Source organism: Coenobita brevimanus, chromosome 105 (genome assembly GCF_032717465.1).
Source record: "Coenobita brevimanus isolate Jiangsu-jjx chromosome 105, ASM3271746v2, whole genome shotgun sequence".
In the NCBI taxonomy this organism is placed as follows: domain Eukaryota; kingdom Metazoa; phylum Arthropoda; class Malacostraca; order Decapoda; family Coenobitidae; genus Coenobita; species Coenobita brevimanus.
This window is the reverse complement of record NC_137058.1, coordinates 1,219,439-1,242,835: the sequence shown is the minus strand read 5'-3', so window position 1 is coordinate 1,242,835 and position 23,397 is coordinate 1,219,439. Positions and strand designations below refer to the sequence as shown.

The following is a 23,397-nucleotide window of genomic DNA, read 5'->3' as shown; positions in this document are numbered from 1 at the left end:
TATGGTTATTTATATATTTACTTACAGTAAAAGTCCAATTCTTCGGCATCCTATTCCCCGGCAAATCTGACATTTTGGCAGTTTTGAGAAATAGTCCCATTTACGAAAATCTCTGATCGTTCGGCAGATTTTCCGATTTTTTTTGTCAGTCTTGAAATTCTCCATGAGGAGCCTCTACTGCTGGGGACTTCTTCCAGCAGTAGCAGACTCCAATCAACCCCTTCTATTGTACATATGTAAATAAGGAACCTACTATAAGTTTAGGTAAGTGCATGTGAACTTGTAGGCCTACTGTACCATTACATTTATATACAGTATGTTCACTAATTTCTTTATTTTTCATATTCATGTATAGTACTGTATTCATTACAGTATTGTACAGTATCAAACAGTATACAGTACTCTCTCCAAACACATTTGTAATGATATGAGTAGTGATGATAGTGTTCACCAAAACATATAAGGTATTGAGTGGGTAGGGTTTTTGATAATTCGGCAATTTTGATTTTTCGGCACTAGCCTGCTCCCATAGATGCCGAAAAATCGGACTTCTACTGTATTTATTTTTTTTTTACGATCCTTCTTTCCTTCCATCCTCTTCTGTCTTTCTGTCCTTCATTCTTTCCTTGTCCTTCTGCCTACGGTGACTTTACACTCCCTCTTCTGTCTTTCTTTCCTTCATTCTTTCCTTTTCCTTCTGCCTGTGGGTGACTCTACACTGAGTGACAAGCCAAATGGTTTTCTGTACACCAGGAAACCATTTACTATGCTGGGTGGTAACCATATAACCAAATTTTGGCACCTGGTGGTTTAGTGGGTAATTATTGCGCTCCAGTCGGATTGAGCCAGTGAAGGTTTATATCCAAGGGATGGTTGGGGTTGATTGCTCATGTAATGCCACTCAGCGATGAGTGAGGCTCGTCACTCTCATCTTAAATGTCGAGACCAAGTGCCTAGCCCCGGGCTCCTACACTCCTCTTGGGGCAATTTAGGATTGGATGATGGATGGATGGATTTTTGCTTATTGGTAGTTTTCCAGCTCATTGCATAGATTGGTTAGTTTGTTCCTAGAGGTTCATTTCTTTGTCCTACACCTTTTCATATATCACCACTTCTGTTACACTCAAGTGGTGATATTTGAAAAAAGCTAGGCTGTTCATGAGAGAATATGTGCACAAGTTAGGTTAAGTAGTAGAAGATGGCTGGGTGCACATGGATGGGTCTGATTGAACACACTTCTATAATTCACATAGCATTTCTCTGTTCAGGTTTTCTTTGTTTAAAATTCTGTCAGTTCCATTATTAATTTGCTGATGAATCAACACTATTTATTCACCTTAAGTTGTTTGTGACTCATTACACATTGTTTTGAAGTCAGAAATGAATGATTGTTGTGCTTTTAGCCCATCATTCATGGACCAGAATCATGTCTTACTTAAAAGTTGTGTAAATTGAAAGTACCTTTTGTCTGCACACATGCAAGAGTTTTAGCAAGGAATGACTACATTTTTATTTTCATACATGATTGTTAAGCAGCAATGACCATTGATGTAATGCTGCCCTGATTTGACACTGTAATTAAACTCCCATAGTGCTGTGCATCAGCTAGGTTATTCTTTTTGTGGAAGTACTAATTACAGATACTCAGTATTTCCATATGAGTGCAAAAAATGTGTCAAGTGGTCTGCTACATTTTTATAGTTACATATATGCAGTAATCCATGTAAACATAGATCCTGCTGTTCACTTTACTAAAAGAAACACTTGTGTTAATTTGATCTCTTTTTCTTATTGTATATATGTATATATATATATATATATATATATATATATATATATATATATATTAGTCACTGACCTGATAAATATGATTATCTATGAGTGTGTTGTCCCAGATGATTGGTTGAAGAGTGTAATTGTAAATGTGTATAAAGGGAAGGGTGATGCCCTGGAAAGAGGAAATTATAGAGGTGTAAAGCTTTTAGATTAGATGATGAGGGTAATGGAGAGAGTTCTAGAAGGTATGATTAGAGAAAGAGTGAATATTGATGAGATGCAGTTTGGGTTTATGCCAGACAAGGGGACCACTGATGCCATATTCATTGTTCAACAGCTTCAGGAAAATTATATTGGGAAGAAAAGGGATATGTATTTTATTTTTGTTGATTTGGAAAAGGCCTTTGACAGAGTCCCTAGAGAGGTGGTAAAGTGGACAATAAGAAAGCTTGGCTTGGAGGCGTGGCTGGTTAGGGTGGTTATGGCTATGTATGTGGGTGCTTGCACCCAGGTAAGAGTGAATGGAGATGTGAGTGATGAGTTTTCCGTGAGTGTTGGTGTGCATCAGGGGTCAGTTTTGAGTCCCATGTTGTTTATCATGGTACTTGAAACCCTCTCACGTGACTTTAGAAACGGATTCCTGTGGGAGATGTTGTATGCTGATGATTTGGTGTTGATTGCAGAGAGCGAAAGGGAGGTTGAGGAAAGATTTAGGAAGTGGAGAGATGGTATGGGGCACAAGGGCTTAAGGGTTAATGCAGATAAAACAAAAGTGATGATATCGAGGGTTGGTGACAGTACTGTCAAAGACTAGGGAGAGTGGCTATGTGCAGTTTTCCATAAAGGCTTGGGAAGTAATTCCATCTTGTGCAGTGTTTGTGATAAATGGGTGCACAAGAGATATAGTGGTATCAGAGGTAGACTGCGAGATAATGCTGATTTTATGTGTACGGCGTGCCGGGGTGAGCAGGTGGAGATTGTCAGGCGTGAAAGGATTGAACTTCCTGATGAGTTTCTTGAGTGTGTGGAAGAGCTTTGTTATTTGGGACACATGAGTGCTGGAGGTGGGGCTGGAGCTAGCTCTGCGGCTAGGGTGAGAAGTGGTTGGAAGAAGTTCAGGGAGTCTTGCCTCTCCTGACATTGAGAGGACTCTCCCTATGTGGTAAGGGGTCTTTGTATGCAGCATGTGTTAGGAGTGTAATGCTGTATGGCAGTGAGACCTGGGCACTAAAGGAGGAGGATATTTGCAGGCTCAGACGTACAGAAGTGACAATGATTAGGAGGATGTGCAGTGCGTCCCTGCATGCAAGGCCTGGGGGGGCTGGGTTAACGATGGAAGAGTTGAGAGATAGGATGGGACTGGAGTGTATTGGTGTTGTGATGAGGAGTGGTAGATTGAGGTGGTTTGGGCATGTGGAGAGGATGGGGGATGATAATTGGGTGAGGAAGGTGAGAAGTGTTAATATGGGTGGTGGAGTTGTGAGGGGTAGACCGAGAAAGACATGGGACGAGGTCATTAAGTGTGACTTCAGGGTTAAGGGACTGAACAGGGAGGCTGCAATAGATCGTGCAGCGTGGAGAGCCACCATTAGGTGACCAAAGCTGATGCATGCAAGCATGTTGGAGCCTTCAAAAAGTAAAGAAAAAACGAATATACAGTACATACATACATATATATATATATGTATATATACATATATATACTGTATATATATATATATATATATATATATATATATATATATACAGTGGGCTCGCACAGTGCGCGAGAGATTGGGCGGTGCACGAGCTCACGCACTGGGAATTCGCGTACTAGGAATACATAATCTTATGGGAATAATTACATATGGGCAGTACCCCCTTATACCTGGACATTTTTTGGCCCTTAGAGACATAATAAAGGTCATATGTTTCAGACATTGTACTAAAGCTATAGCTACAATAACAAAAATATGGGTAGTCACATTAACAACAGTAAACAACAGGCCTGATGACCTTAAATAACAGGGGTTCCGAGGCGCAGCAACACTTACAGCGCCGCACTCCCCACCGCACCAACACTTCCCTCCGCAGACTCCTCTTGATCACCTTCCCCAGGAGCATCAAAGTCACTCACTTTGGCCATAAACCCTTCAAAGTCCAATGCTGACACTTCTGACATTGCACCCTCTTCATCCTCAACAAGAACAGGAGTAGACGATGTCGATGGTTCCTCTGTTTCACCAACTTGAGCCCGCTGTGTATAACTTGTTATAAGCGTCTGTCTTCTCCTGTTTATTTCTTCCCTGTGCCTGTCTGTGTAGAAACAGAAGAGTTTGTTGATACCAACCAGAAGTTCCTCCGTTCTTAGGTTGCTCACTTCCTGTTCCTTCACCTCTTCCTTGAGCTTATCCACGGCAGCAAGGATCTTGCTAATGTTTGACATACACAGCTCAGTCCTGCCTTCCATCACGCTAGGCTGCTCAACTTGACTCTGTCTGGCGCATCAACATGACGACACGTGACGCGCTTTGTGAGGGGTGGTTGCGCATTAGTAGAAAATGGCATTTTTGAGCCACTCCTTGCCTCTGCCTCACGTTCTGTGCGGTAAACTCGTGCATTAAAGGGTTTTTGGTTATGATTTTTGGTCACTCGTGCACAAGGCGAATCGTGCACTGTGGTGACGCGCACTGTGTGAGCCCACTGTATATATATATATATATATATATATATATATATATACATACTGTATAATTATCATCATCATCATCATCATCATCATTATCTGGACCTCCTTTCCCATTCCAGGGCAGGGTGAGGAGTAGCAATGTCCAGACAGCCCAAATTTGCCCAATCCAATGGGCCATGCTTCTGTTCACTCATCATTCAAGCCCCCGGAATCCTGGCTCTATCAGATACGCCAAAAACATTCACCACGTTCTGTAGCTTCACACAAACGTATCCAATCTCTCTCTCTCTCTCTCTCTCTCTCTATCCATCCATCATCCAGTCCTATGTTTTATTTATATGTACAGTAATCCCTCCACTTTCCGATGTAATAGAGCCAAGAGCATGTCCGGAAAATGATCCCGTCCAGAAAGTGGGCCCCAGCCTCCTGGACTTGTACTTATGGACCCTAACCTACCCTGACTCAAAAAAACACCTATACAACTCCCTCTGGACATGCATAGCACCTATTTAAGACCCAAATCACGCTAATAAGGGACATAAAAGACTGAAATAAATGTAAAAGAACCAGAGAATGAGGTTTTAGAGGTGATTTCATACAATATTAAAGATTCTGGGTACTTACAACAAGTCCCTGGCTCCTGGACTGGTACTTATGGACCATAACCTAGCCTAACTCAGAAAAACACCTCCCTACTGCACATGCATAGCAGCTAAGACCCTATTCACACCAGTAAGGGACATAAAATAGTGAAATGAGGTTTTAGAGGTAAGTATGGAAAATACAGTACAATATGAAACATTCTGGGTACTTACAACAAGTCCCTGGCCATCTCGATGAATAATCCGCCTCCTCTCAGACTCTGACAGTAATAAGGAGTACCTGAAGCACCTGCAGTACACTGTACATGAAATCTTGCACTGAACTTAGTCATTTGCACCCAGAATTTCATTCTCTTAACACTGCGCACTGTAGTCTTATTTGCGCTCCATTGCATCTTAATGAAATAAGTGTTGCACTCTGCACTTAAGTCTTTGCACTCATAAATCCATTTTCTTAACATTACACACACTAGTCTAATTTGTGCTCCATTGAACGTCAATAAAATCAGTGTTGCACTCTGCACTTTAGTCTTTGCACTCACAGTTCTAATTTCTTAACACTACGCACTGTTTTCTTAACTGCATAACACTGTAAATTCCCGTGTGGTCTAGTGGAGAGTTCTTGTTGTTTAATCACTGTCAGAGTCTGAGAGTAGCTGAAGCAGGTGGCCTAGGGGTGCATCGCTGGGTCGTGGTGATGGACTACCCACTGCTGACGACTCTGAAGACAGGCGCAAACTCACATCCGGTGGTGACTCCACCGTGCCTGATGTGCTGGGTTGTGGCTCGGAGGATGAGGGCCTGTCTTGGGGAGGCAATGGTGTGGAGCCAGGGCTGGGCACAGTGGGGGTCACGGGTCTGAAAAAGCTGTCAATGGTTGATCGAAGCAAGGAACGACGATTTTGACGATTAATGATGTGCTACCTGAAAGCGCGCACTTCCTCCACAAGTCCCAAGGGCCCCATCTCCCTGTCGCAGTCCAGGTGCTCCTGGTAGTCCAGAATGAACTCTAGGTGTTCCCGGAGTGCATTCAGCTTGGGGATGGCTGGAGTAGTGTCACGCTGAGAGGAGTCCGCATCATCATCGCCGTCCTCGTCAGAATCTTCAAGCTGGGTACTGACACCTGCAACTGAAGATGCGATCCCAATATCAGACATGGTCTGATACCCAGGATCGCCCTCGTCATCACCCAACCACTCACGCATTTCGTCTACATCAACATCGTCCCCATGCGCATGTAGATGTGCATGGAAGTCATCCATGTCAAAACCTAGGAAACTGTGCTCCACATCCGTTCCGAGAAGCAGACAAGACCAACCATTTTCTAGAGTCTTGACAGGGACTTCCTTCCATGCACTGGCCCAGTTGTGGATTGCAGACTTGATGTTGTAGCGGCGAAGGTTTTCCAAAGTATGCTGGCCTCGCGTGTCCCGTCTCTCCCTGCGCTCTTTCTCGTCCTCGAGAACAGCCATCACCTCGTCCAGGAACTTCCGTCGATACAGCCTCTTCGTTGCCATGATCACTCCTTGGTCCATTGGTTGGATGAGAGCAGTCATATTAGGTGGTAGAAACATGCACCTAATGTGCCCATTCTCAGCCACCAAGTCCTTGTCGGACAGGTGAGCAGGTGCATTGTCGAGGAGAAGGAGGGCCTTTACCTGGTCGTGCGGGATTCCCAGTGTCTTCGTCTGGTAGTGGAGGACCTCCTTGACGAAATGGCGGTGGAACCAGTCTTTGAAGATGTGGGCAGTGAACTATGCCTTCAAAGAATGGTACCAAACGACAGGAAGGACATCCATCACCCCACAAAGACACCGAGGCTGCTTTGCACGGCCAATAATAACGGGCTTAAGTCGGTGCATGCCGTTAGCATTGGCACAACACAAAGCAGATATCCGTTGCTTGGAGGGCTTGCGGCCAGGTACACGCTTCTTCGTCTCCTCAACTAGAGTGTTCGTTGGCAAAGAGCAATAGAATAAACCAGTTTTGTCAGCATTGTGGACTTGACTGAGAGTGAGGCCCTCCCTGTTGATCAAGCACTTCACCTTGTGCCGAAACTCCTCTGCTCCATCCTCGTTGGCGTCCAAAGCTTCGCCATGGACCTTACAGTTGGTAAGGCCATGTCGTAACTTGAACTCAAAGAGCCAACCCTCGGATGCCTTGAAGTCTGGGGCGTCGTGAAGCCTTGCGAACTTCTCAGCAGCAGCCTTAAGCTTCGTGCCACACACCAGCAGCACATTGCTGTCGATACCAAATCAATGTGGAGTGGTCGACTTCAGCATACCAGGGAGTAAACATCATCTTCCTCTCCACGTTGCGTTTGTTCTTCGACGAGAAGTCGACGAGTTTGTCGCGGGATCTCTTGATATCAAACAAAGTAGATTGGGGCAGGTTAAACTCACAGAAGATTTGTGAGGTTGACCATCCTGCATCCACCTTGTCCAATATCTCCCTCTTCTCCAGAGTCAAAACCACTCTCTTCCTCTTCTCAGGCGGCGGGGCCATCATCACACACACTAACAAGAGGCAGGAGAGCAGCAGCAGAGCCTGCAGCAGGTAAGGCACCACCACAAAAGCGAGCCATGATGACGAGCGTGCACTCACAACAAGAGACAGGCGGTAAGTGGGGAGGATGCAGGGGCGCTCTAGCTGACGGTGGCGGAACTATGCACCAAAACACCGCTGGTCCGCACTGCGCGCACCAAGTTCAAATTACGGGGGGGAAAGGTCGAATTTTTTTCTAATTTTTTGCAATTTTTGGCCCATTTTGGGAATATTGGATCCCGGGACCAAAATATTCGGTAAGTGGGGATGTCCGGAAAGTGGGCGTCCGGATAGTATGGGGATTACAGTACTGTATATATATATATATACTGTATGTATATTTAGGAATAGTGTCCCATCAATTACAGGGAGCTTCATGAAGCACCAGTAACATTTTTTTCTTTCTATAGACTCGAGAAGAATTGAGAGTGGCTCTTGAAGCAGAGATGAGAGCCTTTAATGAAGACAGAGATGTCAGAGGGTCCATGGTGATCGCATGGAACCATCAAGAGTTTGAGGTTAGTTATTAGGATTAAATCATATATTTTCTGGTTAATGGGGCATCCACCATCCACCCACTTGATATAACACTTCCTTCAGGTGACTCAACTCCGAGTGACAGCCATATGGTTTCTCAAAGCCAAGGAATCCATTTGCTATACTACTTTGGTAATATTCACGTAACCAAATAATTGCCTGGTGGTCTATGGTAGTGGGTTTGGCACTTCAGTGGGATGTGGTCCATAAGGGTTTATAGCTGAGGGATAGATGGGATTTATTTTTACATAATGCCACTCAGGGGAAAGCATGTGGTGACTCCTGCCTTAATTATTGGGAGAAAGTAGCCTAGCCCTCTGCTTCTGATGGGACAGTATAGGTTTGGCTGATAGATACCTGTAGTACAGTCATGGATAAATGTGCACCTGTTAGTCCTTTGCATTTACTTCACTCTCAGGATATGTCTATCCCTTTCCTCCATAATGTACCCTGTCAGAGAGCATCATCATCTTTGGGCAGAGAAACTTACCAGGCTTCTCTTAGCTTAAGAATATTAGCCAGCAGAGGAATTTGGGAAGTAGATGGGGTGAAATGATAGCAGAACCTATGTACCCCAGAGTACATTTCTTTATAGTACAGAATGATTCACTAGTCTAAGGTACTAGAATAATTTCATTATTTTTGTTGACAATAAACCAGTTGAAATGAAACTTAGTACAGGTACTTAGTTTCATGGTGTTCCAAACTAGAGAATTTCCATTACAACAAATCCATTGGGATTGCTTCATTTTTCTTAATGTTTTCATTAGCCAATCAAATATGCAAGGCTTGTTTTAAATAAATTCCTGTCTAAGTGACCTCATTGCCCGGAAAAAGAATCCCATGAGTTATGTCGGGAGAGTAAGAAATACATGGTTTGTTGTCAAGTGCGGCATCTTCATTTTTCTTAATGTTTTCATTAGCCAATCAAATATGCAAGGCTTGTTTTAAATAAATTCCTGTCAAAGTGACCTCATTGCCCGGAAAAAGAATCCCATGAGTTATGTCGGGAGAGTAAGAAATACATGGTTTGTTGTCAAGTGCGGCATGATCATTGAATCAGTGCAGTTGATGAACTGGTGCCTCTTTCATTTCAAATGTTGCAGGGTTTCTCAAATGTAGTATGTGTTTGATATGGACTGAAATTTGTATAGTGTATATGGAGTTTCATTTAAATATGTTCGTAAGTGTATCTATCTATATAGATAGACTAATGAGCATATTTGAATGAAACTCCATAGATACAAAATATTTTTGTTAGTAATGGATATACTCATCATATTGTGGTACCTCAGAGTGGTGAATCACGCTGTACAGTAACATCGTTCTTACTATTCCGTGGCTAACCAGCTCCAGTATTATCAGGCACTGTATTTACACTCTGTCTTAAACTGTGGTATACATGTGAGCTGGGAGCAGGGGAGTGAAATGGCGGGGAACAGGGCGACTTGGAGGCGATTTGTTTGTGGCCACCCCAAACGGGATTGAGGCGTCTGGCAATAGATAGATAGATAGATAGATAGCATATTATTTATGTGTGAGTTTATATTAATAGTAGAGTTTTATTAAAGTAATGTCAGTTTTAGTCAACTTGCATATACAGTACTTCAGTATGCTGTGTTGCTTCATTGAGTAGCTAAATGGTATGGTATAATGTTTCTCAGGTCAGTTATCCATCACTTAAAGATGAAATCAAGATTGGTGATTATTATCTCCGGATTCTACTAGAGCAGGAAAGCACCACATCAGAAGATGATTCACCTATCAGAAAGTCGTGAGTTATTATTATTATTATTTTATTATTAGTATATAATAGTAGTATTATAATTATTCTGTGGCTTGAATGGTGAGTGAATGAGTGTGTGGCCTATTTCACTGGGCATACTGTTGATTAATTTTCCCACAATAATGTTTCCACCTTTCTTGCTTTCTGGATGTAGACTCACCTCATCCTTAGGTGGGAAAAGGGTTGCGATGATAATGACGAGGGTGATTGATGGTGATGACTTCTCAGTCTGGTGGTTAATGTGAAGTGCTTCTGTAAAGGGTAATAAAAAAAAAATGTATGTGGATGGTTAGGTATGTGAGGTGGAGTCAGGGTTCCAGGGGTTTGAATGGTGAGTAAATGGGTGTCTGGACCATTTCACTGGGCATGCTGTAGATACTCATTCTTTTTGGTTTTCTTTTTCCTCATTTTATAGACTCTACCTCACCCATCATTTGGAGTGATAAAAAAATGTAAAAAGTCATGATGGTGATTTTTTTTTTTTTTTTTTTTTTTTTTTTTTTTTTTGTGGTTTCTACCCCACCCTATCTTCAGGTGTTAAAAAAGAGGTCAGCATGATGATGACTTTTATTATTATGATCATGGTGATGAATTATTGTTGTTGACCATACTGCATCCTTTGGTAGGGAGAAAGAGACGATGATGATGATGACGAAGACAATTTCATGGGTAATAACATACCGGCTATTATCATTTTCATTTAGGTACGAGTTCTTCAATGACCTGTATCACCGGTTTCTGCTGACACCCAAGGTGGCTATGAAGTGCCTGTGTCTACAAGCCATGGCGCTGGTGTATGGCCTGCACCACTCCGACATCGGCCAGTTCAACGACACACGCTACATCGTCACTATGCTGGCACGCACTTCGGATAAGTTGGAGAGAGACCGTCTCCTGCTCTTTCTCAATAAGGTAGGATTTGGTTCTATTTGAAATTTATAATTGGTAAAGAGACCGCCAGCTCTGTCACAGTAAGTTGGAGTATGAGCGTCTTTCAAGTGGATGTATAGAAAGTTCTCATCATAATGGGGTGCTTCTGAAAAGCCTAGTATTCCGTCAGATGGCTCCACTGTAGCAGTAAACACATTCCCGCGCTGTTTAAAAAGCATAATTTTATTTGTTAAGTATTTACACTGTTGTGTGAAATTGTGAATCATGGTAATGTCATATGCCGTAATATAAATAATACAAACAGAACACGTATATAAAACGTATCATGAATTGTTTATATTTATCATAAACTGAAATTAAAATATCACTGATGGCATGTGATGGCAATCCGCCATTTCAGTGGTCCTATATTATTTAATTTCTGCTACATTTAGTGCAAGTTAGATTCTTAATACATAGTTTTTTCAGAGTGTAAAGTACGCCTAGTGGGTATCTTGACTCATCCAGTCTCTATGTGGGCAGAAATTTAATGTTGAGTAAATACTGGCATTCACCATCAAAAATCATCCGGTCTGAGGAACCGTCCCAAAACCAAGATCGTTTACGGGTCATTCTTTGCCCGGTCTCACCGAGGACAGACGACTGTGGAAGGTACACAAGCCAAGACATCGCCTCCAAGTGATCCACATGATTCACACGGAGTCAAGTTCAGTATTCACGATTTTATATATATATATATATATATATATATATATGTGAGAACACATGACGAGTAAATGCTACTGCATCCTCTTAAATGTCTACCCCGAGTGAGATTGCATCCAGGTCAAGAGGACTGGTATGTGCACAAGCTACTGACTCAGTCAGTGGAAGATCTTACAAACATATGTGTGTGGACAGGTGGCCTGGAGACAGTTCTCACATGACCATACCATTAGGGACTTGCCTAGAGGGGGCAATGTGTGTGAGATATTGATGATAAGATGACCTTAAGGTATTTATTTGGTAGGCACTTGGTGAAATGTAAAAATTAAAATAACCACTAGTTCTCAACAGAAAAAGACAAAACTTCACTAACACTTTATTTACAAAAAGCTACAATGATACATATGAATATGACTCACTCATGGTGCAAGGAAGATGCAGAGGAAGGTCTCTCTCTCTCAGCTCAACAGTCAGGAACTCACATTACTGAACTATGTGTGTTTGTGGGTGTGTCCATTTACGACAGTAATGTAACCAACGTCGGGTACAGGGACATGAGAAATGGGCGTAGCTTAGTTAACAGCTAGAGAGGCAAGATGTGGGAATGACAATCACAAAGATATCGCTCAGTGAAACACAATGCCTGTACATAGTCACTTATGAACCAATGACGAATGTTATGAATTTAGCTTGTTTCTACTCAGAGTGAATCCGTGACATTACACGCCATCAAAATAAAATTTTTCGTGGAAACGACATCCCTCGTGAAAAAACTTAAACACGGGACTGTCTTGTGGTGCGCATGCGTGAAGGAAGCGAGCAAAATGTTGAATGCCAGTATTTACTCAACATTAAATTTCTGCCCACATAGAAACTGGATGAGTCTAGATACCCACTAGGCGTACTTTACAGTCTGAACAGACAATGTATTAAGAACCAAATTTGCACTAAATGTAGCAGAAATTAAATAATATAGGGTCACTGGAAGGACGAGTTGCCATCACGTGCCATCAGTGATATTTTAATTTCCGTTTATGATAAATGTAAACACTTCACGATACGTTATATATACGTGTTCTATTTGTATTATTTATATTTCGGCATGTGACATTACCATGATCCACATTTTCACACAACAGTATAGATATTTAACAAAGAAAAATATGCTTTTTAAACAGTGCGGGGAATGTGTTTACTGCTACAGTGGAGCCGTCTAGCGGAATACTAGCTTTGAAAGCACCCCATTTCCTCCTTTTTTGTTACATCATCACAATGCTTGCTCGCACCTTGGGAAAGGTGGAGAGAGATTGCTTCCTTTTGTTTCTCAGCATGATGGGATTTGGTTGTGTATGAAGTTTTTGTACATTAAGTCCTCTAAATAATCTTTATTTACTGTAATTTTTGCCATTAAATTCACATTAGATTACACAAAAAATTGTGCATTGAAGTTCCCTTGCAACTGTTATTGATTTAACCCCAAGCTCATCGAAGTATGAAATCAGTTATTGAATGCAGGATGAATTTGCACTTCTTAGGCACTCCACCGTTCCCCTTTAGTGGTTAGGGAGGGAGTTGAGGTTTTTTATAACTGGTTATGTCAGTGCCACCATGTGAAGGCAGCCCTCTCCAGCACTAGGTTGCGACCTGTAAAGTTAAATTGCCAGGGTCTCTTAGTGTACATATTATGTCAGGAAAAAGTTACAGTGTTATGGAAGACCATTCTCACTTACAATGACAGCTGTGTATATTATAGCTCGTAACACTCAGGTTTCTGTGATTCCATCTCAACCAAATTATATTGTCTGGCATTGGCTGAAATAGAAATAACAGAGTTCCTCTTAACATGAGAGAGTGAATGGTACCATAATTAGTAGTTTGTGTCCTGTGGCTCAGTATTAGCTGAATAAATTAGCCAGCGTTAACTGAAATGTAATTATTATGCAAAAACATTCAGCCATGAGAATGTTAAGTTTGTTTGGGTACTGTAAAGTTCTTATTTTTGTTTTTTATATCTGTACTAACCTGTCAGAGAAATTATATCCAGTATCAGCTTTGTCTGGAGATTTTTAAAGCCCATTATTAATTTTAATAGTTAACAGGTTTTTATAAACGTTTTTCCATTTCTTATTCCAATCCACTTCTGAATTAGTAGTACACCTTGAAAGAATATACAGCAGACTTAGTCCTATGCAATAATAAAGCTGAGAGCGCAAAGGTATGGACAAGTCCCATATTTTTATGACAGTTAGCTAACTACACTCTGTAATGTGTGATGCAGACTAATCTCAGTTAACAGTCATAAGTGTTCTGTAAATACTGGTAACTAAAAATTGTGGGTGTCAGTATAAATTCCTGCTCGTAGATTTACAAACACAGCCTTAAGCACTTGTGTATGTGAGGAATGTGTTCCAGTGTATCTTAACATTGTTCATGCAGTTGGTACTGTAAATTAAGGGAAATTGGTAATATCAGAATTGCAAAAGTACCTTAATGGGCAACCTTTTGGTAATTTACTGAGAACTTAATTGCAAAGGATAAAAAATGACAGTCCTTAAGGACCACCTACTTCATTAACCTGGTGGTCTAGTGGTTAGATTACCCTTGTTATAATGACTCCCTTCCACAAGTTCTGGCTAGAGGAGGTGATTGGAGGCCTTCATCTAACCTTTTATATAATGATCTAGACTTAGGCCCTGACTACTCATAATGATGACAGATTGTGATGATGCTGATGATGATTGTGCCTTTTTGATTCAGTTGATCCTGGAGAAGGGCAACGTTCGTGAAGTGGTGGAAGCAGGAGGTGTGCGAGTGTTGACAGACCTCCTAACACTGGCCCATCTGCACATCAGCCGTGCAGTTACCCCCACCCAAACCAATGTAATCGAGGCTGGTGCTGACATGGCACGGGACTCGGAGAAGGAATGGTATTATCAGGTTAGTGGCCAACCATTTTTAGCTCTCTGCTACAGGGAATTTCTGTGCTGGAGTAAAATTCATGGCCTCATTAAGAATTAGTATAAAAAAGACATCATCATACAGAAAGGAGTAATGAAGAACATTTTTATCCCAGTATGATTATCAGGTTAGTGACCAACAACTTTGAGTATTTTCAGCCTATTTTAAAGTGCAGGTAAATTTTATGGCCTAAATTAGAATAAATAATAAAAAAGGAGAGAGACATAATTGTACAGAAGCATTTAACATATTACTTTGTTTTTTCTCAGATCAGTCCAACGACATATTTTTAAATTTTTATGTATACATCTCCCAGACAGTTTTATTTAGGTTAGAGAGATTTTTTTTCAAACTGGAGGGATAAGATGTTGCCTTCTTAAATTCCTACAGTTTGAAAAGTTTATCTAAACCGAGTAAAAGAGTTTGGTGGTGGCAAGAATTAGATATAAAAATATGTCATCCTATTGAAGAAATTAACCTGTTTGTAACAAGGAATTTGTGAGGAAAGTAAATTGTATGATATTATTAAGAATAAAAATAAAAGAGGCAACATTGGGTTGAAAGGGTCAATGAACAAGCATATTTTTAGCCAAACTCCTATGCTGGAAGTAAGTTTAAGCTGAAGTAAATTATTTGACCTTAGTAAGATAAATATGAAAAAAGACATCATTGTATGGAAGGAGTTAATGGAGAATATTTTTATCCTTATGTATAAGGAAGCTCTCTGAAGTTAGCTAAATTTTCTGAAAGTACCATGAATGAAATACAGAGGATATCATGGTACCCAGTTTGTGTTGATGAGATTGATGTAGTGTACTGTAACCGGAGAGGGTGCTAAAGAACGGAGCACCATGAGTGAAGGAGATATCACTCTAATGTTTCCCAGTCTGGTACCTTGATTGGCTTATCTATTATAACTGGGACAAGCAGGTCGTGCCCCACTTCCTTGATGCAGCCAGTTAACACACCAAGCCTAGGGTACCTTCAGTATGGTGATATCTCTTGGTCATTCATTTTCGCTGCAACCTATTTAATTTCACGTAGTAGAGCTACAATCACAGTGCAGTATATTACAAATGATCATGCCATTTCATTTTACCTTTACAGGGCACCAACAAGGACCGGGCAGGACCCTACAGCTTCAAAGAACTAAAAGATTTTTGGGCCAACAGTACCCTGACTCCAAAGACATTGTGCTGGGCTCAGGGTATGGATGGATGGCAGCCTCTCGCAAATATTCCACAGCTAAAATGGTCACTTGCGGCAACTGTGAGTTACTAAAAGCTTGATTAAACACTATAATGCAGTAATTGTTGCCATGCACAGTTGACCCTCAGCTTACACATTTTCCACGTGCACATATTTCTCTTGTGCCATTGAACCAAAAGTGACCTGTTTACTCCTTTGGCGGCTCTGACACCGCATTAGATAAGTAATTGGTATCCTCCTCAGATAATAACTAACAGATTTGAGGGGTTCCAGGCTATCCCCTAGCACTGTCTAAGACATGCTGGAGGTCAGCCCCAGCCTCAACTTGTTTTTAATGGCATTGGCTCATATTTTGTGTGGCAGATTGACCTTTGTAACACCTTATTAATTTATGTTGCATATTACATCTGACCATTCTTTTGGGTGTTATGCACTGGCTATATTATTTTAATATCAGCATACTTTGCATCAGTAACATACAGTATGATATTGAAATGTAATATGATGAATTACTAAAAAAGAGGTGCTGCAAAGTCTCCAACAGCACTTAGAATATAGACTAGTATTTTACATATTTTTCACTTCTGTACGGGTGACATTACACTCCCTCTTCTGTCTTTTTTTCCTTCATTCTTTCCTCTTCCTTCTGCCTGTGGGTGACTCTACACTGAGTGACACGCCAAATGGTTTGCTGTACATCAGGAAACCATTTACTACGCTAGGTGGTAACCATATAACCAAATTTTGGTGCCTGGTGGTTTAGTGGGTAATTATTGCGCTCCAATCGGATTGAGCTGGTGAAGGTTTATATCCAAGGGGTGGTTGGGGTTGATTGCTCATGCAATGCCACTTAGGGATGAGTGAGGCTGGTCACTCTCATCTTAAATGTCGGGACCAAGTGCCTAGCCCTGGCCTCCTACGCTCCTCATGGGGCAAAGTAGGATTGGATGATGGATGGATGGATGGATTCACTTCTGTATAGTAGGGTATGTCTTTGGAGAGCTTATCAGTAGGCCATGTAAGCTGAGGGTTGACTGTATGTGGTGCAAAGCTGTGCAGCTCATACTTATTAGCCTAAGGAAGATTATATCCTTGCCAATTTCCCTTTCCTCTCAGATGCCAACTAACCACCCACTTTGACCAGTATTCTCCATTATTATAATCACCTTGCTGACACAGACACTTAGTAGTGAGTCATAATCACATCATAATATTCACAGATGTGTTTAACATTAAATGGTCAGTAAGCAGGTTATGTGGTATTTAGAGCCTACTTAACGTAATGGTGCCCAGGGTTCCTGTGTGAGAGATTTTGCTGGAAGGGTACTAAGTGTACCACCCTCCGCCAACATAGTGGCAGCGTTCATAGGTTTGTACCCTGGGGTTTCACCCTTTATAAACTCTTGAAACTGCTTAGTTCTGTCCCCTATTTAGGACACCACACAAATGGGTTAATATAGATGAAATTGGGTAAGAAAAGTTTCACATCCATGTGAAGGCATCAACACTTTTTAAGTGTTTTTGTTTAGCAGCCTCATTTGTCCTTCCTCTCAGTTGATGTTACTGTTCATTTATCTGTCTTCAATAGCATCCTAAAGTTCCTATAGCTCAGTTGAGGGAATTCATCTAGTATTAACTAGAATGCAGTACTAGAGTTGTCCCACTTATAGGGTAGTTAATGTAACAGCATAGTGCACATTGCATTGGCATGCCTTGGTTGTTATGGCTTATTTCACTACTTTATTTTCAAAAAATGGTGGTAGCTAGAATAAAGTACAAGGGAAGATATGACCATGGGAAGGTTAGAGCAGTCTTGTTTTCAGCACCCTGTACATAACAATGAAAATTAATTGGCAGAGTGCAAGAAGAGCTAGTGTTCAAAAGTGTCCGTTTTGAGTTTGGCCCATGGAACACCATATCAGGTGATACATTTTTCAGTACAGTTGTTAAAGGGCCATTCTATTATGCTCATCAGGGAGGCTGTCATCTATATTTGTCATTTAAACATATAATCAGAGCCTGAATTAACAAGCGGGTTTAACATAATAATCTTTTTCTGCCCCTGAAATAGGTTTTAAGTCATTGGCTGGTTTTAGGTCATTGGCCATTCTCACGCAGTTGGAGAAGTAATCCACTACTCCACCACCAAAATTTGTGTTAACTGCCCAGGTACTAAGCTTCCCTCCACAACACTACAAAACACACATGTATGAGTTAAACGTCAGCTCTACCTGATCTCATTATCATTGCTGAAGCTTCAGCATACTGTATCATGGACTTAGGTTTTGTTATTGTCAGTGATAGTAGCATTTATTTAATTAAGGAAATAAAAATAGAGACTGGTGAACAGTGATTAGAGTCTCTTAATGCTTTCAGAAAAAGTTTTAATACAGTATACAGTAATTAACACTCACCAAGCCACACTGTTGTACGATACATGTACTGTAGGTATTCATTATTGTGTCAAAGTGCATTGTTCCCAGTGCCCGTGTTGTTCATAGCTAAGCCAAATTATAATGTTTAATGCATGGATTTCAGCCTTAATTCATGTTATTTATGAATCTCAGTAAACAGATACAGTAAATTAGGCCCACATTAGTTAAGTGTTTAATAGTCTGATGATGCCAGTAAATTTTAGATTATATATTTGATCATTTGATATCAGTGAACTGCAGCGGTGTTTACATCCATGTCTAGCCAAAATTTGGGTTAGTATACAGTAAAAAAAGAGCCTTAAGGTTTTGAAAGCTGGCAGTTGTTTGGTTTTTTGAGTCCACTGAGTAGTAATGATGTACAGGTATGGTATTTTTATTAATTTTTATTATTTACCAGTTTCTTCCAGTTTACAGTACCATTTGAATGGAAATACAAGTAGTTGTGATAGTTTGAGACGTGCTAAACATACTGTTTAACAAAGATTCTTTTATTAATGGTGCAGGAGAGGAGCATCTTCACATGGGAGCACTGATATACACAGGCAACTCCACTGCCGTTTTATGCAAAAATCCTTCCCTCTCTGTCCCCCAGTAGGAGGATGATGGAGAAGGTCAACCGCAACCAGCAGTCCAGTGGGTTCACATCTACAAGAGTTAGAGATTACAACACCAATAGTCATACTGATAGGTGTTTTCCTTCCTTTTACTATAATGGCAGGGTAACGCAGTGATGACAGAGAGTGACCTTGCTACGTTGATCCTGAACATGCTCATCACCATGTGTAAATACTTCCCCTCCCGTACCGACGATGGTGCTGTAATACGTCCTCTCTCACGCATCAAACGCCTCCTCTCAGACCCCATCTCTCTCCCACACATCACCCAGCTCTTGCTCACGTTTGATCCGGTGCTAGTAGAGAAGGTAGGTCACTGGTTTGTCTTATCAAACCTGAGTAATGTGTTGATGTGGCCCATTTCATTGTGTATGCTTTGATAGTTCTCACATTGTTATCTTTCCTTTTTTGGGAGGATAATGCTTTACCCCAGCCTTAGTTGGGAAATAGGTCAAGATAATGTTGTTCGTAATTATGATGATGACGATGTTTGTAATTGCTTGAATTTATGCAGTGTATGTCATACCTTATTCCTCCAATAGCACAATTTGTTTCAGTACATCGGTAAAAGAAACATACTGTACCATTATAAATGGCTTCTTCATGTTAACTCACAGTAGAAAATACCATAGGCCTTATGAGAATGATGTGGGTCTACTTAAACCTAACCCTGTAGAGTTGGGGCATGTTTGTGCTGATATGTTATATACAGTAGTTTATTTGCTTTTACTGTATTTTTAAAATTCATATTTTAAATAGGAACAATGACTTTTATTGTAAATCTACAAGTTAAACCTATGTCACCACTTACAGTGCAAACACCCACCGTTTGTATTGAATACATGCTAGTGCAGTCTCATACAGGGCTGGTGTGTTGGTATTAGCAGGGGTATTTTTACGACATGTTAACAGGTCTTTTGGTAGATCAGTAAGTCAGATTTAATGAAATTCAAATCCTTAAACTGATCCCTGTCCCAGCGGGGATTCAAACCTGGGTCTGGTAGGACTGCAGGCCACCTCTCTACCGATTGAGTGTGATGTGCAAAATGAATCGTTGAGGAAAGGCAGTATGATATCCTTGAAGTTAATAGAAATACAACTCGTAGTTTCACCAAGAATATTGTTTTTAACCATTTCAACCCAAGGACATGCTGTAGACTGGTATTATATTGTATTTCCTACAGCATCTCCTGATGGTTTATTCAGCACTGGAAAGACTTGGTGAACTGGTAGGTGGAGCTACAGCTTTCATAATACCCTGTTACCACCAGGTGGCTCATTTTCATTTTTATCGTTTTCTTTTTTAAAGGCTCCAACATGCTTGTATGCGTCGACCTTGGTCACCTAATGGCGGCTCTCCATGCTGCACGATCTATTGCAGCCTCCCTGTTCAGTCCCTTAACCCTGAGGTCACACTTAATGACCTCATCCCATGTCTTTCTTGGTCTACCCCTCATAACCCCACCCCCAATATTAACACTTCTCACCTTCCTCACCCAATTATCATCCCCCATCCTCTCCACATGTCCAAACCATCTCAATCTACCTCTCCTCATCACAACACCAATACACTTCAGTCCCATCCTACCTCTCAACTCTTCCATTGTAAACCCAGCCCCCCCAGGCCTTGCATGCAGGGACGCACTGCACATCCACCTAATCATTGTCACTTCCGTACGTCTGAGCCTGCAAATATCCTCCTCCTTTAGTGCCCAGGTCACACTACCATACAGCATTACACTCCTAACACATGCTGCATACAAAGACCCCTTACCACATAGGGAGAGTCCTCTCAATGTCAGAAGAGACAAGAGCTCCCTGAACTTCTTCCAACCACTTCTCACCCTAGCCACAGAGCTAGCTCCAGCCCCACATCCAGCACACATGTCTCCCAAATAACAAAGCCCTTCCACACACTCAAGAGATTCACCAGCAAGTTCAATCCTTTCACCCTTGACAATCTCCAGCTGCTCTCCCTGACACGCCTCACACATAAAATCAGCATTATCTCGCAGTCTACCTCTGATGACACTACATCTCTTGTGCACCCATTTATCACAAACACCTCACAAGATGGAATTACTTCCCACGCCCTTGTGGCAAACTGCACATGGCACACTCTCCCTTGTCTTTGACAGTACCGCCACCAACCTGGATATCATCACTTTTGTACTATCTGCATATACCCTTAAGCCCTTGTGCCCCATACCATCTCTCCACTTCCTAAACCTTTCCTCCGCCTCCCTTTCGTTCTCTGCAATCAACACAAAATCATCAGCATACAACATCTCCCACGGGAGTCTGTTTCTAAAGTCACATGAGAGGGCTTCATGTACCATGATAAACAACATGGGACTCAAAACTGACCCCTGATGCACACCAACATTCATGGAAAACTCATCACTCAAATCTTCATTCACTCTTACCTGGTGCAAGCACCCTCATACATAACCATAACCGCCCTAACCAGCCACTCCTCCAAGCCAAGCTTTCTCATTGCCCACTTCACCACCTCTCTAGGGACTCTTTCAAAGGCCTTTTCCAAATCAACAAAAATAAAATACAGATCCCTTCTCCTACCAATATATTTTTCCTGAAGCTGTCAAACAGTGAATATGGCATCAGTGGTCCGCCTGTCTGGCATAAACCTAAACTGCATCTCATCAATATTCACTCTTTTGTTGAAAAAATTTGTATACTTGCAGTAAGAAAAAGCTGTGAAAAAGATGGCATTGTATGGAATGAGTTGAGCAAGTTGAATATTTTCCACACTTACAGTTGAGATAATATAGCTTTTAACTACCGTTTTTTTTTTCTCTCTGTCTGTCTGTCTGTCTGTCTCTCTCTCTCTCTCTCTCTCTCTCTCTCTCTCTCTCTCTCTCTCTCTCTCTCTCTCTCTCTCTCTTTACAAACATGCAGACAGTAATCTTGAATATGTTTTTTTCTCTCTCTCTCCATAGGTATCAAGACAGTAAAGTTTTGAACTTTCTTCTCCATGGGTATCAAGACTTAAGCTTTGAACTTTTATTTCTGTCTGTAATTATTAGAGCAATAAAGCTTTGAACATTTTATTTTCTCACCACAGGTATCAACACCGTTACTTCACTCCGCTGATATGAAAACAATAAAGCTTTGAATATTCCTTTTTCTGTCGACAGGTCTCAATACTGTTAGTGGAGATCATGCAGGACAACCCTCATATGTCAACAGTGTACACAACAGGAGTGTTCTACTTCATCCTCATGTATATGGGTTCTAATCTTCTTCCAATTGGACGCTTCCTCCACATGTCACACATGCAACAGTCATTTAGAGCAGAAGAGGTACAGTATGACATTTTATTCACATTATTTTCCTGTTTAATTCATATTCTTATGGTGCTGTTCAGGAGCCTTTATGTAGTGGCATTGTGAACCTTTTGTGTAACAGCTGTGGTATCCACCCTGGAACCAAATCTTCTATTCCCTGCACTTTGCTGTGGGAAGGACCCTGGTTTGCCCCTGGTGAGGCATAGTCCACCACAGGGGGGGGGTGCTGGATCCCTACAGAAGCAGTTGCTTGCCTGTGGCTGATGGGTCTGCTCAGCCAGCCAGACGAGTTAAGTAACAACAACAACAACAACTCTTATGTCTCTTACAACCAGTGTATAATCAGGACAGGAGTTTAGCCATCGTTCCACTGCTTCTGCTTCACACGTAAGGCATATTGATTACTTTCCTCCCTGATGCTTTAGAGTAGAAAGCATCATTTGTGAGTAGAAAAACAAATCAAGCTTCTCTTAGCTTAAAAATATTTACCAACAAAAGGAAATGAGAACCAGAAGAGGTGAAACATAGGACAAACTTTTCTCCCTGACTGTAAATAAGTGTCTTTGTTTCTCATATCCCACTTTCTATGTCTCGCATTTTCTTCTTCTGTGTTTGTCTGTGCTTCTATCCCTACCACCTCACAATCCAGTAGCATCTTCCACATGTCACACCCGCTGCAGTCATTTAGAGCAGAGGAGGCACTGTTTTGCAGTACAATTTTTGTAAATTCCTGTAATAAAAGGTGCCTTGTGGTTGAGCTGTAAGTGTGATCCAGTCCAAGAGAGTCTAGCAATGCTTATAAGTATTATTAGATTTTTATCAATCATGTAATGCCAACAGGGGAAGTATACTGGTCACTTACCCTTATATATATATATTGAACTGCATTATCCTAGCCTCAGACCCCTACACCTTGAAGGGGGTACTATGGGATTGGCAATTCCTCTTTTTGTTAGGAGAGAAAATCACTTTATATTCACAAGAGATTGTTGCAATATGTGTACGAAAATCAAAGCATAGCTAAAACTTAAGAGGCTTGATACCGTGAAGGTGTGTTAATGTAAGTTAGGATTCATGCTTGGTCATTTTAGTGTGATTGCATTAACCCTTTACCAGTAGGAGTCCAAACTTTAAAAATAATTGTTTGGTGGTAGTCTGAATGTGATGGAAAATACATCATTATTGTGAAGAGGTTAAGGGAGCTTTAGCTTCCCATGTGCAGTGTATTTTTACTCTTTTGCTGTGGTTGGTACATTTGGGCATTTTGTTCATGCTAACATTGGATGATGTTCAGCTGGGAGAATCCTAGCTGTCAGAGGCTTAAAAAATTATCTCAAATCGACCTTTCTCTGGTAACGGTATAC

General features: G+C 41.2%; 1 protein-coding gene across 1 annotated transcript in view; it reads left to right on the top strand.

The window, feature by feature from the left end:
* Rme-8 (receptor mediated endocytosis 8) overlaps positions 1-23,397 on the top strand; it is a 112,139-nt gene that overhangs the window by 43,916 nt on the left and 44,826 nt on the right. The window contains exons 14-20 of the mRNA XM_080285341.1: positions 8,001-8,108; positions 9,792-9,901; positions 10,618-10,825; positions 14,267-14,446; positions 15,575-15,736; positions 18,830-19,033; positions 21,884-22,048. Of these exons, the coding sequence (XP_080141467.1) occupies positions 8,001-8,108; positions 9,792-9,901; positions 10,618-10,825; positions 14,267-14,446; positions 15,575-15,736; positions 18,830-19,033; positions 21,884-22,048 (1,137 nt within the window). The remainder of the gene's footprint in view (positions 1-8,000; positions 8,109-9,791; positions 9,902-10,617; positions 10,826-14,266; positions 14,447-15,574; positions 15,737-18,829; positions 19,034-21,883; positions 22,049-23,397) is intronic.